Source organism: Cynocephalus volans, chromosome 4 (genome assembly GCF_027409185.1).
Source record: "Cynocephalus volans isolate mCynVol1 chromosome 4, mCynVol1.pri, whole genome shotgun sequence".
NCBI classification, from domain to species: Eukaryota; Metazoa; Chordata; class Mammalia; order Dermoptera; family Cynocephalidae; genus Cynocephalus; species Cynocephalus volans.
The window spans coordinates 5,509,934-5,529,329 of NC_084463.1; the positions used below are offsets into that span (position 1 = coordinate 5,509,934).

General features: G+C 33.3%; 1 protein-coding gene across 2 annotated transcripts in view; it reads right to left on the minus strand.

Moving 5' to 3' along the window:
- The window catches only part of ZC3H12C (zinc finger CCCH-type containing 12C), a 55,380-nt gene that overhangs the window by 18,759 nt on the left and 17,225 nt on the right, over positions 1-19,396 (minus strand). For both annotated transcript variants that reach the window (XM_063094438.1, XM_063094437.1), the window contains exons 2-3: positions 11,469-11,646; positions 7,865-8,616 (exon numbers count right to left, since the gene is read on the minus strand). In XM_063094438.1, the coding sequence (XP_062950508.1) occupies positions 7,865-8,544 (680 nt within the window). In that variant the 5' untranslated portion in view covers positions 8,545-8,616; positions 11,469-11,646. The remainder of the gene's footprint in view (positions 1-7,864; positions 8,617-11,468; positions 11,647-19,396) is intronic.

Sequence of the window (19,396 nt, forward strand, 5' to 3'; positions counted from 1 at the left end):
TTAGAAGGGTTTGTCAATGCAGTGCCTAGAATAAAAAAATATAAGGGTAAAAAATATCTTTTTAAACTAGAAAACCATATTTGAGTCTTTAGTACTGAAGCCCTTTAAGTTTAGATATAGTAAGCTTAATTATTAGAGAGAGTCAGGGTATACTGGATGCTAAGCATAGAATAATAGGAGTATAATAATAATAATAAATATTTATTGAACACTAAATTATTAATACAAAGCCCCAGTGTTTTTCGAATACGTGGCAAACTGATTTTATTTTTTTCCCCTCAATTTTTAGGCCTGATTATACATGAACCATCTTGGACATATGAAAATAGATGTTAATCTTAAAGAACTCTTTAAGAAATAGCTTTAAGACCTTCTTCACTAATACATTTTTCAATGTTTAACAACTGTTAAAAATAAATTCTCTTGCATCTATCCTATGTTCCTTAAGTAGGGAAAAGAAGAGCAGCTGGCTATCATCTTCAATATGGAAATATGGAAATAAGAGATCATTTACTTTCTTTGCAGTCCAATTAAATTTCATATCAAATTTGAGAACCTGTAATTAATTCCACGTGGCTGATTCATGGGCATCTAGAGTTTTTCTTTTGTTCTTAAGGCTCATAACTGTTTGTTTGTTTATGCATGCCTACTTTGTTACTCTTACAGCTACTCAACTTTATTGTCTCTGATCTCTCTTGCAACATACCAAGATCACACTGAACTTAAACCTAGTTCTCAGGATACTACACATACCAGCAGAAAACTAAAACCATACTCCCTTGTCATAGATCATTTAAGTTAATGTTTATTGAGTTGTGTTACAAACAGAAATTCCATGGTGTGACACAGAGAACCTTCTGGGGAGTAGAAAAGGGAATTTTTAAGTGGGAAACACAATCCTTTGTATACTCCCCAATTCAAAGAGAACTCTGCTTGTTTTAAATACTGGGCTTCCATGCAAGATTTGTAGGATTCTACTGCTTTAAATAAAAATCACCAATTTAGGACAACAAAAATATTCAACACCAAAATTACTATAGAGATCTATTATAAATAATTATTACCCTCAAGTTGGTTATGAACATAACAGCAGTATAGTCAAGGGAGGTAGCTTTGAGAATTGCAAAGGCATAAGGAAAAAGAAAAGAGAAAGATTTCTTTCACCTTATGGTTCATAATTTGAGGTAAAGTTAATAATAAAAAGCACATCTAGCTAATCCAGATCCAAGTGGGTCATTAGTTTGAAGATGATGAAGAAAACATATCTATTAGCAGATGTAAAAAGGTCTTATTAACAAAAGTAGAAAATATGAACTCTAATCACTTTTTCCTATTTCTTATAATTGTTAACACTAGTTAGGTGAAGATTTGTGATTAACTTTATTTATATATAACAGGATTACTAAGATTGCTAAGATTTCTCTTTGTCACACTCCACAATGATATAATTAAACAATAACAAAAAGAACTAGTGCTAATTCTTAGATTCTTTGAAATCTAGTACGTATTTCACATCCACAGCATATCTCAATTTGGACTAGACATATTTCGAGAGTTCAATAGCCACACGTGGCTAGTGGTTACAATATTGGACCATGCAGGTCTACTGCACATAATTTTGACATAGCTTTGTTGAGGGAGCCAGAAACAAATTTGAATGAATTCTGTTGCTTTTCCTGTAGTCCAAACCAAACACTTGGACTAGTTATTCAGGGTGATTTTATTAACTATAAGCCACTGCTATACTTAAATGATAAACAGGCATAGGACAGCAAACCAACCAAACCAGCAAAGGCAATTTTAGAGCCTAGGCAAGATGGCCTTCAATATTCAAATTTATATTGAAAAGAGTTCCCAAGTTCATATAACTTCACAAAGCAGATTATATATATGAAAGGCTCTGTACTCCTTTAAGATTAATCCAAAACTTAAATCCTGATTGTACAGATTGTTAAACTCTGCTTGTATTTTATAAATATATGGGCTTAGCTCACTGTTCTTGATATAAAGGAAAGTTATCACAACTTAAGCATTTTCTCTATCCATATTCTGACCTTAAAACATAAATCTGATTTCTGTTCAAACTTTAAGTAAATTACTTTAATGATTCACCTGGGGTGCTTTCTACATCCCAGTTAACTTTCAGATTTGTAGCAACATCAGCTGCTTTCCAACATGTGTCTTTTGGGGGAGGCAGAGTATAAACTGTTAAGCAAATGGTTGGTTTCTTTCTCTGTTCTGTGTCATTTGATTGGTATTCAAAGACAATGATATTGCTGTACATCTTTTCCAAGGAACTGTACACAATTTAACCTTTGCATAGATTTTCAAATGTAAGTAGATCTCCTTGTCTTTAATCTGAGTGCTCAAATCTACTCTCTAAATTTCTCCATAAGTTTCTTTCCTAAAGGCAATTTTTCCTACGCCATTCTTCCTCGCTTAAGTTCTTCTGGTGATTCCCTATCACTAGCAGAGAGGCAATACGAGCATGGGTCCTACTGGCCAAATGTGGTTGACCTGAGATGATTTGCAAACAAAATACTTATCTTAATAATCTACACAAATATGTACTTACATTTGAAAATATATGCAAAAGTTAAACTGTGGGCAATTCCTTGGAAAAGATGCACTGGGAATAACATTGCTTTTGACTACCAATCAAATAAAGCCTCCCACCTGTCAGGAGATTTAATCTAACCCCAGAAACCTGAGTTCACTATTGCAATGACAGAGGGAGGAAAAGCTTCAACAGTTTGTTCATATCAAAGAGAGAAGACTGGTGTGCCTAGCTTCCATTCCAACACTCAGCAGAATTTGTGCTATAGCAAGATGTAGAGGTAGCAATGAGGTTCTGGGTTTTCTCTTATTCACTGTTCTTATTTTATGTAAATTTTGGAAGAAGCTGAAGTAGAATATAGAGATGTAGTTAATTTTAATTAACTAGGTCATGGAAGCATATTGAAGAAATCAGACATTTTAACAATCAAAGGGCTCTAACACCAACTTATCATACTCCTACCCCCGATGGCTCACAAAACTGTACTTTCTTAATGACATGACAAGTCATCTGAACCTAAAATCATATGGAAATCTAAAAAGCGTTGGAGTAATTTAAGAAAATATTGTGTATAAATTTAAACGAATGGATACATGTGGATAGAGACTAATTCTATATTCCACCACTGAGTTATCCCAAGTTTAATGGAATCATAAATTTGAAAGAACCGTAAAGTTACTTGGAGGAAATAAAAATCACAATATCATAAAAACTTCATTTCAGCAATATAAATATTAATCATACTTTGTTTCTGTGTCTATACCTGGAGTATAAATTTCATGGTATACCTACAATATTAAGTATGTGTCCTATTAAAGAAGGAGATTTATTTGCTGAATGACCAATCTGCTAAGTTAATGAGGGTTTTCTTTTTTCTTTTTTTTTAGTTAAAATTAGCTGCTGCCTTTTGTCCGGATTTGTAAATCTAACTCCACTAAATAGAAATTCTACTATTTCACATTTCAGAAACCAAGCACTTCTTGAATACTCAAAATTTTCTATGCAAGTTTAGGGTTTTCTCTAAACTGAGTTTACTCTCTTTTCTATTTTTGAATACTTATGTCCTCGCTGAGACTCTATCTAGCAGTGGAATAGCTATCACAAACTATGTCGGACTAAGTTCCAAGTATTTGCCTGTCAATTTTTGGTGAGTTGCTCATTCAACAAACGTACTCTGATATTCTGTCAATGTGGTACACTTTTAAAAGAACATAAGTAGAAGCAGCATGCTCCCCTCTAAGGCAATGTAGGATGCCTGTGGTTTGGGACCTATGATCTTCTGGGGGTAGTTTTGGAGTCCACCAGCTTTAAGAGTCCGAGTCTCTTTTACGATACTTTAGAAATCATCACTGAAAAGAACTGGTGACATAAACTTGAAATAAAAATTAAAATATGCCTATAGATCATAAAAATAAGATGGACTATTAAATTGCTATGTTTGTTAAATGTTGAATAAAAAAACTAGGATAACTAAGTTTTCATTATATTTGTTACTACATTCTGAATTGAGAGATTAGCCCTTTAATATAATAGTAACATGCCAAGCATTTGGTATTATATCTAATCCTAACAACAAGCCTGCAAAATAAGATTACCCTTTTCACAATTTTGAAAACAGAGGGTAGAGAGTTTAAACAACTTGCTCAGAATCATAAAGGTAGTGTGTAGAGAATTAAATTTTTTTTAAAAAGCCTATTTTGTAATTTTAATAAAAATGCTGTTGCTTTTTTTTATGCTGCTTTAATTTACACCTAAAGAGTCATTTGTATCAATACAATGGCTAGCATTTATCAGCACCACACTCTCCCGAGTGAGCCACGGGCCGGCCCCAATGGCTAGCATTTAAATGAAAGTAAAATATACTCAACTTACATAGGGAATGTATCTAACTGGGAGATAAGAAATGAAATAAAATAGTACTTTATTCTTAAGCAACCCAACATTTACTTATTGTATATAATTTATTATTACATGTACGAATTTAATATATGTATGCTTATAAATAGGTTTGCTAAACTTATTAAAAGTTTAAATTATTAGGAAATTAATTTCCTACTCATGATAAGCTTAGCAAACCTATTTAGGCAACATGAAATGGGTAAAATCCCTCTGCACTTTTATTACATTAAGATTTTGGACCTGAAGTAGATATGTATTTTTAAATGATTTTGCACTTTATGTAAACCTTATAAATGGCAGAAAGTAAACGTTTACTATAACTTTTCATGAGTTCTGGTGCTTCCAAAACTCTGGGCATGGTACAACATTTTATTGTGACTGACAGTATAATGCTGCTATAATAAAAATTTCCTGTCAGCTTGTTTTCTCCTGAAATGCCTGGAGCACTTCAGTTTAAGTGTCAGATTAAAATATATGATGGAGAAAAGAAATGAATCTGCATGGTCCCGTCTTTACAGCAAGGAAAACAGAATGGTGCCAAAATAATGTGGAGTTAGGAGTCTATTTTCATAATTACAGTATATAAAAATTGGTTGTTTAAAATGCTTTAATTATGCCATCTATTTTTGCTTTAGTTTTCTTGTGGATAATTCTCGCTATGTCGGATGAGTAAAGTGTAGAGTTTTATGTAAATTCTTAGTTATCCATGTATTTCCATTGGTAACTAGGTTTCAGTCACGTGAGTTAATAAGAGGCTGAACTGACTATGATATCATTTATCTAAATGGTATTCATCTTAAAATTTCATTTCTATAGGCTCCAAGTTTTATAAGTCTCATGCTGTTTTTCCCCTCAAAAAGTCTGTTCCGGCCTATCCGAACGTGTATGGTCTCCAGTGTCAAATTCTTCATTTGTGCCTTTCTTGTCTCCTTCATAATTTTGCTTCAAAAATTAAAGTCCTCTCACAGCACTGTTCTCTTACTCTCCTGTGGAAACTCCTTCCGCCTTTCCCTCAGCTTATATAGTTACATTCTTAAAAACCATAAACTAAACAAAGTCCTTTCCCAACTCTTTTTTTCTCCTTGCCCTTCCCTTCCTGTCAACTTTCTAGAACAATACTCTAGATCTCTTCCTTCATTTCTTAACATCCTGCAATTGGGTTTCTATCTTTAATGACACATGGCATTCTTGACGACAATGACTTCCTGGCTGTCATGTCTTCTGATTTTTTTTCAGTACAACTCACAGGACATTCTCTCCTTAAAGCCTGCCTCTTCTTTCAGTTGATGACATTTTTATATCTCTTGGTTTTTCTAGCACTATGCTTTTTTCTAACACTAGTACTTTTCACATTACTGTTTCCCTGGATCATCACTCTTTTCTACCACCTGACCTGTAGATACCAATACTTTTAGTGTTAAATGGTTCTCAATGCTGGCTATGCCTCAGAAATAACTGTGGCACTTTTAAAAAATATAGTTTTTTGGGCACTACCATAGCTCCATTGAATCAGATTCTGCAAGAGCAGAATGCTGGAAGATGTCTATTTTAAGAACTCCTCTGATAATTCTGTTATATAGCCATGGCTGTAGGTATTCTTCAAGGATCTGTGACCTTCCCTCACTGCTCTCTCCTTGGATAATGTCATGGCTTTTGGCCTTACATATCCCTAAGAAAATCATTCAGTAGTTGTTACAAGAAAAAAATCATTCTGTGGTCAAGTTTGGGAAAGATCAAACAATAGAGAGGTCATCTTATTGAAGAACTTTTCAAAACCATATGCACACTTCATACCTCTAGGACACTTGTTAAGACTCTCTCTATTCCATTAGAAAGGATTGTTCACATCCAAATTGATATCCTGCCTCTTATAAATCACTGCCAAGTTGTATAAGGCACAACTCTACTCTTGATACTCATCTACTCAAAACCCCTCAACTACCCTTGGATTACAGAGCCAAGTTTAAATTCTCTAGCTTAGCATTCAAGGCACTGTAAAATCTGGCTTGAACCTTTTCGACTTCATTTTTCTCTTTTATTATATGAGGAAGAGTACAAACTTTGAAGTCAGATATATTTGGGTTTCGCCTTGGCAAGTAATTTAAATCCTATCTCATTTGCTTGTAAGTGAAAGAAAGATAATACTGCCCCCGCCTGAAAAGCTATTTGGAGGATTACATGTTGGTCTTCCTTATACTGTATGTGTAAGATCTTGCTACCACCTACTGAAAACAATAGTTCTCAAATTTCAGTACACATCATTATTAGAAGCAGTCCTTCTTAAAAAAGGATGCCTGGGCTATACCTTGAACTTGACTTGGTAGGTCTGCACAGGGCTCTAGAACTACATGGTTCCAATATGGTAGTCAATGGCCACATATGGCTATTGAACACTTGAAATATGGCTATTTTGAATTAAATTGTGCTATAAGTGTAAGATACACAACAGATTTCAAAGACTTAATATCAAAAGAATAATGTAAAATATCTCATTAATAACTTTAATTGATTGCATGTTGAAATGATATTTTGTATATATTAGCATATATAAAAGATATTATTCACATTCATTTCACCTGCTTCTTTTTGCTTTTTAATGTAGGTACTAGAAAATTTTAAATGACATACAAGGTTTGCATTGTATTTCCACTGAACGGCACTGCTATGGAATTTGCATTTTTAACAAGTTCCCCAGGTGATTCTGTGGTAGGTATCTTCAGATCACCTTTTGAGAAACAATGTATGAAATTCTTAAGCTCTCCAGAAGAAAAGAATTGACGCTTTTATATATTTTACCCTTATAGTGCTCTGAACATAGTGAGCAGTTAACTATGTACTGATTGAATTAAATGCACATTAAATTTTGAGCCATCAAAATTCATCAGAAAATTTCATAAGCAGTTTTGCTTTGTTTCTTTCCCCCCCCAGTACATAAAGAATTATTCAAACTATATAGCTCTATTTGTTCCCAAACCAATAAAATAAAGCTTATTTTCTAGAAGAATCAGGGATTTGCCCTATGGTTATTTAACTTCATGTAGAAATAGCCTATTTGACTAGATTCCAAAACTGATGAAATTATCATATTCAAGCTTTTCATTTAAAACTAGTAATTAACACCAAACCAGGAACATACACTAATTTTTATACCATAGTAATTTAGCGAGATGAAGAAAAAAATGAGAAGTATCTGAGAAAAAGTGGTCTCTATTCAGGAATGAATGAGGTAAAGATGGTTAAGTGCTCTAGAAGAAGAGAGAGAGAAAAACTAATGTTTTCTAAAGCTAATATTGGGATACACGATAATGTTGACTTTAATGACAGTGAGAAAGGGAAATAGCCACAAAATTAGGTATTGCTTTTAATGATTGTTTGGTAATAATTTTCAGCAATGATTTTCCCACTTACCTCATTGCCACATTGCTACCATCGATAACTACTGGTTTCAGATTTTCACCGTCATCTGTCACAACCTCTTGCATCGGAGATTCAGATCTCTGAGATTCCAGGGATGACGTTTCCCGCATTACACTGTTAATTGTACTAACTGTTTGATCAGCCTCACTTTTATTCCCAAGTTTGACAAGTTCTCCTAAAATATCATTGATTAAAGCATCGGTACCAAGTTTGTTTAGCACAAGCTGAACCTGTTCTTCAGAATAACCTAACTTAAGTGCAAACTCCAGTTTTGTTTGGTATTCTCGTACCACATCAGGGGGTTTCTTCACTTCCCTGGATGTAGTCTGGGACTCTTCGGGTTTAAAGTCTTGCAAAATTTCATTGCGTTTGAGTATATGAGGCTCTAAACAGGGAGATCTACATAGTTGTCTGTGAGTATTGGTTAATAAGCATGGTTCTACTGAAATGCTACTCAATTGTTCTGACTCGTGATCTGAATTTGTGCTTTCTTCAGAGTCCCCAGAGCTCGCATTCTCTTCACACACCTTTTTTTCTTCCTTTCCGGCATTAACTGTATCCATTGTTGGTTTTTCTACTGTTGACCAAGGTACAGCTGCACTTAACTGTGGGTCAGTGCTCTCCACATAAAGGTGGCTGAGGTCATGTCCCAGGTGATCCTTCAAGCCCATGAAGCTGTTACGTGTACTTGACTCCACTTTGCTGTTTTTTCTGTATTCCTGAATGCAAAGCACCCCGTATTCCTAGAGAAAAATGTAAAATATTTAGAATTTTATATTTATGGTTTGATTTATGTCTCAATGAGAAGTCAGAATTACCAAATTACTGAATATCTACTTTGTATTTTGTATATATTCTCTCATCACTCATAACACCCTTGTCAAGAGAGTGCCATGCACCATTTTTCAGATGAAGAAGTTATAAATTAGAAAGGCCATGTAATTCCTCCAAGGCAACAAGTAAATAAGAACTGGATTTTTTACCCAGTTTCACCTGACTCCAATATCCATATGTTTCCCACTATATCATGCTGCTTCTCTATCTTATTGAATGAGATTTTTCCACTTTTAGAAAGGTTTATGTTTCTAGAGTTACACAATATAAGGAGCCTTCAAGAAGTTCATGGAAAGATTCGTATTCTTTTAGTTCTATTTTCTGCAAACTTTTTGAAGTACCTTTGTATTATCAAAAAGAATATTTTAGATATGCTATGACAGGTCATGTACATTTTCTCTAACAGAATTCATAAAAATCTGTAAAAATTCTTTTAAAGAGAAAGCCATGTAAAAACACATTAACACATTAAGTTATCATATTTAAAAAATTATCATAAATTTGAATTTAGCTTAGCAACAATCTAAAAAAGTTTCAAAATTAGTTTAGATATTTCATATATTCTAAAATGGCCAAAAAGGAATTAAATGATTACAAAGTGAATTATATTCTATTTACAGATTAATACAGTTTTGCTCCAAAAATCATAATTTTGTGAATACTGAACATGGTAAGAGAATATAATTTTTAACATTATGCTACCTGAAGTGCCAAGGGACAGTACAGTCTATTTAATTTTTTTTTATTCTATGTATATTAACGAAAAGCAGAAAAATTAGATATTTCACATAAAATAAGTACATTAAATAAATGATGTTATTTCAGTTTCTTAAATTTTATGGCAGAAAATATTTCTGTATTGCCTCAGATTAATTAACCATTTATCTACATTTGGTTAAAAAGTCATCTTTTCTCCCATTTCTCCCTTATAGGAATACTTTTACTATTTAAAATGCTTTTGCTGTTTTACTATTTTTCTTTAAGTGTATTGGAAATAACTGTTATTTTTCTACTAGGAACAGGTTAGAAAAATAAAGTTATTTTCTCTTGTGCTTCATTGTAAAAACTATATTCACATCAGTGGTTTACTTATTAAGACAATTCCAGTGTTCTACCAAGTATAATATTAACGAGCACTGGTAGCTGAATTTGAGATTGTCATAAACACCTACTTAAATAACCTAAAGAAGAAAACTGGGAAAACATTTTATTCTAAAGCTCTTCAACATCATATTTACACTAGAAAAGAGCTATTGTATAAATGTTAAAAGAAAACACTCAGTGGTTTTCTGAGACGTAACAAATTTAAAAGCATACCTTGTATAATTAAAGAGTCAAGTATTTCTACAAAATGAAATAAATTTTATTAGCTATGATAAATACTGGAGAAGAGAACATGGACTCTTCAGCTTGGTAACAATACACTTAAAATTCCTTCAGTGTATAGCTCCTATACACTTTTACAGAAGTTTCTTCAGGGTTTACTTCCTGAGAAGACAGGTAACTTCAATATCATTGTTCTACTCATACAGCGTTCATTAGTTGTAAAGAAACAGCAAACTCTCCTAGCTCCTGACTGCACAACTGATAAAAGGAAATATTCTTTAGGAGAGCTCTATATACATCTGGTTCATTATGAAGCTGTGTCCATTTCAATTTTTTTCTATTAATATGGATATGCATGAACCCAATTTAGAATTGAAGGGATTTTGAAAGCAAATCTTTACACCCTGTGATTTATTAACTATAGTAATATACTAACACCATAATGCAAGTAACAAATCACAACGGCATCCTAATAAAAGGATACAGTTAAAAGAAAAATCCACACTGTGGCCTTCGTAGAACTCCCACCAAAAGTATCTTATACAAGGAAAACCTATTGGAAGCTGGGCTGCCTGGCAACCAGAAGCTGGTTGCTAAGCTGCACTCCTTTAACATGCCATCATGAATGCTAGCAGAGTGAAAGAATAATTTGGTATGAACAAAAGCCTATAAAAGAGACTGGGACTTAAGTGCGTCTGGTTTACCCTAGGAGAACAATGCAGCTGCCAAACCAATCTGGAAGCTCCGACATCATTGTTCTGTAAACCCCACAATCTGCTCTGACTGCAGGAAGTGCACTTAATGGGCAATTTTTGATCGCCCCTGAAAAGTTTGGGTTTTGCATAAGTGCTGTTGTGAGATAATTCTTCAAGATAATGACTTGCTGACCAAATCCCTGAATTGAACTAGGAAATAATATTTTAATATTGACCAATAGTGCTTTTTGTTTGTTTTGAATCAGACATTGTTTGTTTGAATATGAGTGCCTTATGAAAATTATAGCCATTGGGGAACACTGTAACAAAATATTTTTTCAAAGGATAAAATTCTTAATTTTCATATTTTTCAAAGAAACAAAACCAGATACCCAGATACTGTGAAGTTTTTAAACAGAAAATTAACCACTCTAAGAAAGTATTTAAATATTTCCATATCACCTTCAACATTATATTCGTAAAAAGTGTTGACACTCCTAAATGCGTTCTACTATATAATTTTATTAAATGGCTATAAGGTTAAGATATGGAGAAAAAAATGGGATTATTAGTTACTTTTTATAATATTAAACTACATAAAACATTTGCATACCAATGTATTTAGTTAATATGATACATCTGTAACTCATGATAATTCATGTAATTTGCATAATATTTAAATAAAAAGCTTACAATAATTAGACTTTTTAATGCTAAGGATAAATGTAAACTTAACTTACTTTTTAAAAATCAACATACAATTTTGTTAGGCAAAATAATTTCTGTTTTAAAATACTCTGGTTGAATTTTTTTCACACTGACAGGCCTCTCTTCATCTTCTACATTTCATTGGTTAGTTCAGAGAACGTTATCCAATGTCATCTTGTACTAAACAAGCAGCTAAATGATTTTTAGTTCCTGTAAAGCAAGAGACTAAATGTGAAATAGTACAAATAAGGACAAATGAGTTCAATTTCCAGGCATAAAAGCCACATATATATATTCTCCAACACATAAAACAAATTTGAAATTACCTGATTTGTATTGACCAAATAGTAAAGATTTGGTTTTTTAAATTTTAATCTCTAGAATGCTTCCTTAACCAACTATAATCAATAAAAGATTGCTCTGATTTAATATGGCACTTAAAAACAACCCAGAATTTGACAATATCTTGAAATCATTCAATAAAAAATTAAATGCTAGTCTTAAGATTTAAAAACTGATAAAATATTTTCATAGGCTGTAATATTTGTTAATGTAATGGAATGTATAAAACATACAAGAGATTATTATAAGAAACTTTAGAACAAGGAATGGTATATAATCTTCATTTCTATTCAGTGCCTTAAAAACAATCAATATAATTTTGAAAAAGATAGGAAAAACGCCAATAACATCACAAAATTATTACATATAACAAATACTTTTGTCAATTCTAAGCCATTTATTAGACTTTTAAGTTTTGCATTTACTCAAATGCAAATTTATATAGATCATCTTAAATTGAATCAACTAAATATTCACTAATAAGGGTAATTATCCTCATTTTATGAAGCAGCAGCATAATCAAAGTTTCACACACAAAGTAGATCAGTTTACACTCCCCTAGTTGTCAAAAAACTCCAAGAAATATGGCTTAACTTTTAAACGTTATTTCAGGGATCAATTATAATTGGCCTTTACATACTTTATTGTTGAACTCAAAAGGTATTGTGCAAAACTATGCTGATTTAAAAGAGATTTCTACAGTTGTAAATCTATAGATTACCTCCAGATATTGTATTGGAAGCTCAATTTTTCTTGCTAAAGGCAACCTAAAAAATTAAATAATACTATTTGGTTGAAAAAGAACAAAATTTTCATGCTAATTTTGTAGGTGATGATGAAGAACAATTAATTCTTTTAATAGCCAAAAAGAAACTTTACATTAGCTGAATCCAAGTTTATGATATAATAGCTATTTACTAGAAATTTATCATATACACTGAAATTCCTCCATTTACTAGAGATTTTCTAAAAGTTCTCAGTAGATAACTTGGATAATCCTTCATCTCAAATTAGGTAAAAAAAATTCTTCTTATATTCTAAAAAACCTCACATTAATCAGGAATATTACACCATACTCTTGCTAAACCAATTCATTTTTTGTAATGTAAAGTTACAATGCCATAAAAGTGGGTTCTAGTTGTTATCCAAATGATAGTACTATGAGAACAATAAAAATAAAATAATGAATATGTAATAAATACCTACTGCTGTAGTCTCTGTGTATTTAATTATCATTGTATTTGAGTGAGTGTTGTTGTCTGCATCCCTCCAGCTAACAAAGGAAGGATGTCCCTTTGAACAGATTGGTTAATGTTTTGGGGCAACAGATGTCTACTGGAACTGCAGGAGACCAGCAACTGGTGGCCTGCCCATCTTCTGTAAACTTTCAATAGACTTATGCATATGTTCACACAATAGGGCATGTGGTAGAAATGAAAACCTCTTTTTAACCCTTTATGCTCTTTCTTTCCCTCCCAACTGATAGATGAAAGTCTTTGTCTCCTCCCTTTCCCATTACAGAACTCTTGAAAGCTATAGTTCTTGAAATGATGTCTTTAATCTAATATCTGATACCAAGGTAAGGGAAAAAAAAAAAGGTGGGAGTGAAGAAATTAGAAACCGTACATGAATATTAAAATTGCTGACAAACAACTGAATGCTTAATCACTATGCTTAAAACAAGCTGTTTTGAAACTTCTACCTATATTAACCCATCTCCTGAAGTTAGACTTTTAAGACCATCGAAAAAATCTATCAAATCTTATCATAATTTTATAGCATCTAGATATGACAATGACACCTTAAGAAACATAAGAATTTGTTTGACAAGAAGATAAAACCTAAATTCATTGTTTATCAAAACACTGTTTATCAGAACATTTGTTATAACTTGTCTTTAAACTCCAACTGATTACATGCCATGCCTAATGCCTTATAAATTTTCATGAGGCTATAATTATTTAAATAACTCCAGAATATAAAAACGTAAAAATTGGCTTCAGAGACATATTTTACAGAAAGAATTGAATTTTCAGGTATGTTGGCATGATGTAGGTTTTCATTTGAGGTGCTTTTTATCTTTTACAGAGTTCAAATTAATACTCTCAATATTTAGCAATGTTTAACTGCCAAGGCCTTAAGTAGCACATATACTCACGTTAGCAGGAAAATACAAAGACATTGGTTTCTGTAGCAGCTTCAGCCGTAACTCCTTAACACAATTTTAGCTGCAGACTTCCAGGCAGGCAAGAAGAACAATGAATGGTTGAACAGATGGAATGGCAATGTCTTTGCTTAACCTATTACCGAGTGGAGTAACAGCCAATCATAGGCCAGAAAGCTCACAATTAGTTGGCCAGGCAGATGCAAGACAACCTCAGCACCCTGTGTCAGGTTCGTAGGTTTCTAAGATAAGCAAGTTGATGTCATTCCCCGGGTCTGCCCGGGGCAGCATGTGTATTAACGAGGGTGTGCAGCAACAATAGGCCATACAAAGCTGACTAGTAGGCAGCTGCTCTATGAGAGCAGAGTCATTAGGGAGCAGGCTGCCAACAAGAAACACCTGGCTTGGGCAGACTTCAGCTTTTTTTCCTTGTTTTTAATGTATGAAACAAAGAAACCAATTATATTTTGAAGTAGTAAAAGTTGCATGTTTCCAAAAAGTTGAGGCTATGCTCTATTAGCTTTTCATTTTTATTTGAGAAACAAAGAAAATGAGGTGTGTCAAAGTAGCAATTAACTATGGCAGCAACCCCTTTTCTTTAATAAACAAGTTACTGGTGCAATGAGACAGTAGGTTATAGTAAAACTATTTCCCTGGAAATAGTGGGAAATCTGTATTTTTGAGTATTTGTTAATTTGTTGCAAGACAAAAAAACAACAAAAAAGATGATAAAAATAAGATTGCAAAAGAAAAAGGTTTAAGACATTACATATAGAATAGATTTTAAAAAGTAAGTCCACTAAAAATGTAGTATGGTAAGATAAAACAAAAGTTCAGTCCAACTTTGTGCCAAATGAATTATCTAAACTGAACATTTTGACAAAACTATTTAACTTCAATCTAAAATCATCAGAAAAGCCCATTTTATGTATGTCAAATAGCAGTGTATTTTTTTTTTCTTTTTATGGACACTAGTTAACCATGTAATTAAGCAGAAGCAAAACCTTTCATTATGTCTTAACATACAAAATATTTTACATGTTAAAAGTATTTTTATTTCATACAATTTTGTAAAATGTAATACTCAAATTTCAGTTCAGGAACTGGTTAAAAGAAATATTGTGATATTTTTGAAGGATATAAAGTATACAAAACTAAGCCCCATGAGTGAGGAAGCTTGCTATTCCTGATTTATTTCCAAGTTTCAGATTACAGCATTTATAATACTTTGGACTACTTGCTCTTGAGGGCTGTATAAGTTATATCTTGAGTGGTCTCTCACTGCTAAAAAATAAATTCAATCAAAATGCAAACACCATAAGGCATTGTGAGGATATTTCCCTACTAAAGAAAAAGGAAATCTATGGCTGTCCTACTACTTACATGATGTGAAGGCAAAGAGCTGCTCTTCAAATACAACTTTCTGGCCTGACCGGTAAGCTCAGTTGGTCAGAGCATGGTGTTATAACACCAAGGTCAAGGGTTCGGATCCCTGTACTGTCCAGCTGCCAAAAACAGTTTTCTGATATATGCTGATTTATGCAGACCCAAGACTTTTTCATTACATGATTATGAACTCTAAATATATAAAACTTAGTTACAGCACCCCAAACAATCTAAACTAATCTCTCTTTTTCATAAGCAAATACAGAGGCTACTCAGAATCAGGATCATTTGTGAATACTTGGAAAAAAGTAACACTGGTTTGGGACTCCAGGCCCTGTCCTTATTGTGCCCACTCAAATGCAAATGAGATCTTCACTATTTACAAAATAAAAGGAAGATCTGTTCTACATGGTTAAGAGTTTTCAGTTATCTCACCAAAAACATTCCTTATGCCTACTAAAAACCTAAACATTATTGTTTTCAGAAAGAAAAAGTATGATACTGTAGATCACCACTGTTTATAGATCATTTTTCCTCAAAAGAGCTTAATATTTTAGTGAAATATGCCATTCCAAAACTGTTCTGAATATCAAACTAATTTCCAAAGCAATAACTATTCTTTTTCTCTCAAGGGTTACAGTAATGTTACTGAAATAGTTAAGCTCATGGTCTAATTTCATAAGCCCATTATAGATCAGGATAAAACATCTCTAACTTTATAGTTTATTGCAAATTTCAATGTGAATTACATAGAATTCAAATTTCACATCTTGGGTAAGCATATGAAAATCACAGAAATAAAGAAAAGTTAGTTTTGGTTTTTGTTTTTCTTGCTGCTGTTGGTAGTTCTTTTTGAAATCTCATGAGTAAAAATGGTATCAACCCTGAAAGGAATAAGAAAGATAAATCAAGCCACTGCTATAGCTAGTAAAAGTAATTCTTCTGGTAAACTGAGTCTAATTAAATAAGATAAAGATGAAAAAGGTAACATATATCCATGCAATGTAGTCACAAAACCAAAACCTAATAAAAACTTACTAGCTATGCACTGACTAGAAGAGACTGTGAAGTCAATATTTATAAATTCATATTAAAAACTTTTTCTTTTGTATGTAAAAGGAAACTGATTAGTATGAATAGACAGACTTCTCTTTTCCCTTGGGTTTTCTTCCTTCTCTTTATCCCTTGCTACTATAGTTACTACTTTATAGCTTTAATTCAGGAGGAGGAGGAATCTTCTCACTAATTCCTGCCACTGTGAACACAAAGAATGAGAGAAAACTACCCAAGAGCTCAGCAGGAAGCCTGATCTCTAGCACTGGATTAAGCTTTTTTGCAAACAGCAAATAAAGGCAGTGATCTGAAAAAGCTAATCAGATCCTGCTGTGGCATTTAGACTACCTCGGTTGCTAGTATTGGATAATGTTAAGCACATTAAACATCTGTAGGTGAAAAGACGACCCAGTCTGGCTTTCTTAGTCACATAGCCCTAGTCCATATCCCAGTGTAGGGCAAATACAAACAGCTGTACTGGGCTCTGTTTGAGTCATTACAATGAGTGACTGAGCACAGTGACCAGTTACAACAGGAAAAAAAAAAAAAAAAATGTAGTTTTAGGAATTACTAAAATCTGTCAATGCGAAGGGTGGGTCTAACATTTGAAACTTCAACAATTTGAGAGACCTTGTACTTTTCTGAGGCACAAATGTAAAACAAGTGGGCCTTGATGCTGGAAGCTGGAATCAATTCTCTTTGCCAGTGGTGATCCAAGCTAACTTCCTGGTACCTTTCTTAACATGGATTTGTTCCCCTAACGTACAATCTCTTTTGATCCTAACAATAACACTACGGGAGGAAGATTATTATATTCAATTTTCCTAATTATCCCCAAAGGGCTGAAAGTTAAAAATTTTAACAAGAAACTGTTATTATTGTTCAAAGTTTTTTAAAAAATGAATTAACCAACAAAAAAAATCTAATTCATACACATAGTGTTAAAGAATGAAGCAAAATCAATCAAACATTAATAACTCTAATATCTGAGAGTTATATTTAGGAAGTCAGATGGGTCATGAGATCTTTCATATATAAAACTAGTTAGTATTATTTGAAAAGTGTTAAAGACTAACTTTAAACCACAAAACAATGCTAAGAATATTGCCTCTATGAATCAAAGACAAATAAATTGCTATAGATCTAGATAGCATTAGTTAAAAGAAAGTCATAAGGTCAATTATATCAAGAACCTGATAAACATCTCTGACATGCCAATTGCAGAAAAAGTTAGACATTCTCCTAATTCCCTTCTGTCAATGAAACCATGCCACTTTTCAGGGAAGAGGAAGACCCTGAAAGTCCCAACATTGGCCCGTATTTGGAACCAGCACTGAATATAATCCACCCAAAGTACGTGCTAGAAAAATGTAGCTTTATATTTATCATTAACTGTAAGAGAAGAGACCTCAACTGTAATCAAGGCTTTGAAACATCAGAGACCAGGACTGAACCCAGGGTTTCACTGGCAGAGCTTCTAGAATACCTCCGCGTGATAATCTGGCACTACCTTTTCTCTAACCTTGGTCTCCATTCAGGCTTCTAATTCCTGAGACAGAGAATCTGATCAGCACAGTTTAGGTCATATACTCACTTCTTTGCCCAATTACTCTGGCCAGAGGTATGTGAGGCTATGATTGACAGCCCCACCAGAACTGTATGGAGATGGATTTGGGGAGTTCCTCAAGTGGGGTAATATCAACAAAAGCAGAGGGGGATAAAATGCTAGCTGGACAGAAACATCAGGCACCCACTACAGTAGGTCATTAAATACATTAGTAAGAGATTCTATGATTACCATGAGACCCATCAAAATCACTTTTAAAAAGACAGAATCTGGAAGTAGTGAAGAAATAAATTTTTAAAAGGTAAGCAAAACAAAAAAAGGGGCACCAACATTAAATCAAAATGAAAACCCATGTTTCTGATTAATTTTTTACACATAGAAAGGAAATAAAAAGTGAAATATACACATCATTCTTGGAGAACAGTGTACTGCTTGGCTTCAGTTTTCACATCTATAAGTTATATTGTTATCTCTTGCCCAATTTCCCTTAAAGGACACTTAATGCACTTGTTACAATGGAGCATTCTTGAAACTTCAGTCACCTCTGTCTATATCTCAATTGCTTTGTTCATTTAATAAATCATCAAGATCCAATTAATCAATTCCTGTTTATTCTTCTCTTTCCAAATTAAAAATAAATTTTTGTTTGTTTGTTTGTTTCCAACTTTCCTGTTCTCATGGCCATGAGCATCCCCAGCACTCATTCCCTTAGGCTTAGATTACCTATTTTTCTTAATTTATCTCCTTCTTTCTATACCCCCTAGGTTCCTCCTTGCCAAAGCAATTTTCAGTGGCATTAGTCTTACACTTAAAAAAAAAAAAAAAAAAATCTCAGCTGCAAATCAAAATCTCTGGTCTTCTGCATTGTTTTCAAGGCTATGTCTACAATTTGAGACTTCTCTGGCCCTGTAATCTTATTTCCCACTTCACTTAAGGAGAAGGGACAGCAAAACTGAAGTCACAGATGCTGGAATAACTGCCCCTCACCTTATGTGGTTTTTTGTACTGCCTTACCTTCCCAGACCACATCCACCATTCTAAGGCCACCTCAAGGCTTATTTATTCCATAAAACCTTGGACTACTTCAGTTTTTATTGATTTCCAACTCATTCAAATTTCTATAACATGAAATGTCTGCACGGCACAATTTAGCACTCCTTTATGAACCAGGCTATGAACTTCTTAAAAACAGAACTATTCACTCTTCCATAATCCACGTGGTACAACTTATATGGCATGCATCAGTGTGCTGATCTTCAGATCCTTGAGTGAAAAGTGAAAAAACAGGTCCCTGCAAATTTGAATGCAGGCATTTATATGAACAAAAATGCTGCCCTGCTACTATTTCTCTGAGTGCGAGCTTATCAAAAAACCTTCGGCTATAGGTAAATTTCCTGTAGCCCCGTTCTCGCCATTCAAGGAAGCTCAAGCCTCCCAGTGATGAGAGG